This window comes from Chaetura pelagica, unplaced genomic scaffold (genome assembly GCF_000747805.2).
Source record: "Chaetura pelagica isolate M959 unplaced genomic scaffold, ChaPel_1.0 scaffold725, whole genome shotgun sequence".
NCBI classification, from domain to species: domain Eukaryota; kingdom Metazoa; phylum Chordata; class Aves; order Apodiformes; family Apodidae; genus Chaetura; species Chaetura pelagica.
The window spans coordinates 10099-12437 of record NW_009953490.1 but is presented as its reverse complement, the minus strand read 5'-3'; the positions used below and the strand labels follow the sequence as shown (position 1 = coordinate 12437).

General features: G+C 43.3%; 1 protein-coding gene across 1 annotated transcript; it reads left to right on the top strand.

Annotated features, from left to right (window-relative positions):
• Position 1: 1 nt before the first annotated feature.
• LOC104389966 (histone H2A) lies at positions 2-280 on the top strand (the record flags this gene model as incomplete). The annotated part of the gene is made up of 1 exon (XM_009999031.1): positions 2-280. A coding segment is annotated over one exon (279 nt), but the record flags the coding sequence as incomplete, so codon positions are not given.
• Positions 281-2339: the final 2059 nt, after the last annotated feature.

Here is a 2339-nt window from a genome sequence, read left to right as displayed (position 1 = left end):
CGGGCACTACGCGGAGCGGGTGGGCGCCGGCGCCCCGGTGTACCTGGCGGCCGTGCTGGAGTACCTGACGGCCGAGATCCTGGAGCTGGCGGGCAACGCGGCCCGCGACAACAAGAAGACGCGCATCATCCCCCGCCACCTGCAGCTGGCCATCCGCAACGACGAGGAGCTCAACAAGCTGCTGGGCAAGGTGACCATCGCGCAGGGCGGGGTGCTGCCCAACATCCAGGCCGTGCTGCTGCCCAAGAAGACCGACAGCCACAAGGCCAAGAGCAAGTGAAGCTTCTGTGTTCCCTCCTTAAAAGTAACTCAAAGGCTCTTTTTAGAGCCACCCACTTGCTCATAAAAGGAGCTGTAGATCCCAGAATATAACAACCAGCAAACAGTAGGAAGCACATCAAGAAATCTGTGTTTGGTGATTAAAAAATCGCACATAGCATTGGGTGTTAAAGTGCAAAAATATTTTAAACTACGGTTACAAAGTATCTAGGTAATTGCTGGTAAGTTTATACTAAGAATGTGGTTTGTTTCACATAAGAATAGTTTTGCTCTAGTAGGGGTGGAAAAGACACTAAGTTGCTGCAGCAAAGAACCCACAGTCCTGTCAGCTTAGCCTGAATACAACTTGAGGTAAATTGCTGATGTCTAAAAAACCCTCATGCCCAACCACCCAAAACCCCTCTTGACCTGACCTACAGACATAACTAAGCATTTATTACCGATTTTTAGTTCAATTTACCATACCTATTTTCTGCCTGAAAGCTGGAGGGGTTTGAGAGTAATTTGTTACTGCTGGATGTGCAGTTTGGGGTAAAAAGGGCTGCTGCCAGTTCTGATTTTACCTTATATATTTAGTGCTGAATATTGCCATATAGATGTTGAACTAGAAACAAAGAAAATATTCAGTGGTTATAGGTCAATAAATAAATTTTAATAATTAGTCTATTTGAAAACAAATTATTTGAACCATAACATTGCACAAAATTTTAGTATCACTGACACAATAACAAGCAGTAAAAAACAGCTCACAGGCCTTTGACAAAACAAAGGGGTGTAGACAATAATGAAAATATTAGAGAATACCTATTTTCACTGTCTGTGCCCTGGAAAATAAAACACATTTATTTTTAATTTGTTTAAACGTGGCCTTGGTAAGGTACAGATGTTGACTTTCCCCCTCTTGCTAACAGCCAATCACTTCAGCATAACAGATAAATCAGTTGGATATGTTTTGGTTTTTTTTTTCATAGTATTTCTAATGCAGGAATCAGTCACTGGAAAGTAAAAAAAAACCTGAATATTTCACAATCTGATCCCAAACAGATAATTTGAGCAAGTTTTGTTGTGTAGAAGTATGGAAAAATCAGCTGCAGCAGTGTCTCCATAGATAATGATGACTCAGATTTTCACCAGTCAAACTGTATTAAAATAAAAAGCGTGCTGAATTATCAAGCAATGGGGCACCGATTATAATTGTTAACAACCCCCCGGCCGTTATTAACTTCTTAGGTCACTTAATTTATTGAGAAAATAAGTATTTCTGCAGCCAAGCACCAGGGAACCGTGTCTGTATTGTACACACTGAGCCACACAGTGCAAGATGCTATGCTGTAAAAAGCAATCTCCTTCTGGGGCACAAACAGCCCTTCAAAGGACTTTAATCTGCTTCTTGCCTTCTTGCATAACGCAGTAACTTAATTTATTTTAATTATTTTGAAAGGGGTAAAGGATTTTGGACAAAGAAGCTGATTTCTAATCCATATTCAGTGCTCAAGATGAGCCTGTGTTACTTCCTCCTCTTTGAAATCAATTTGCGATTAAAATATCGATTCAAATCCCTGATTTTCAGTTCTGATTAAGAGAAGACCCTTTAAAGAATAATAATTAGTTACTTTGGGGATTTAAGTGCCCACGGCGCGGATTTTATTTAGAAGGAAAAACAAAAGTTTCTGTCTCCCGAGGTCTCTCCAGGTCCAGGACTCAGGGTTTATCGCCTCTTTTTTAACTCACCCTTTGCCTCTTCGACAGGAAACTTTGCCAAGGAGAACAACAGTCTTTCTTTTTCACGCCGCCGCGAACTGGGGGTGGGTAGGTGGCAGAAATTCTTATAAAAACAGGCTTTTTCGACTCCTAAGAAACACAAAATGAGCAGGGAGAAGGGACCTTTCTGCCTTGCAGCGGGGCGGGCGCTGCAACGCACCAATCACCGCGCGGCTCCTCTCTATAAATACGAGGCCGCCGAGTTGCTCCAGGCCCAGTGGTTTTCCCTGATTCGTGGACGACGGCTGCCACTATGTCGGAGACCGCGCCTGTTGCCGCTCCCGCCGTCTCTGCTCCTC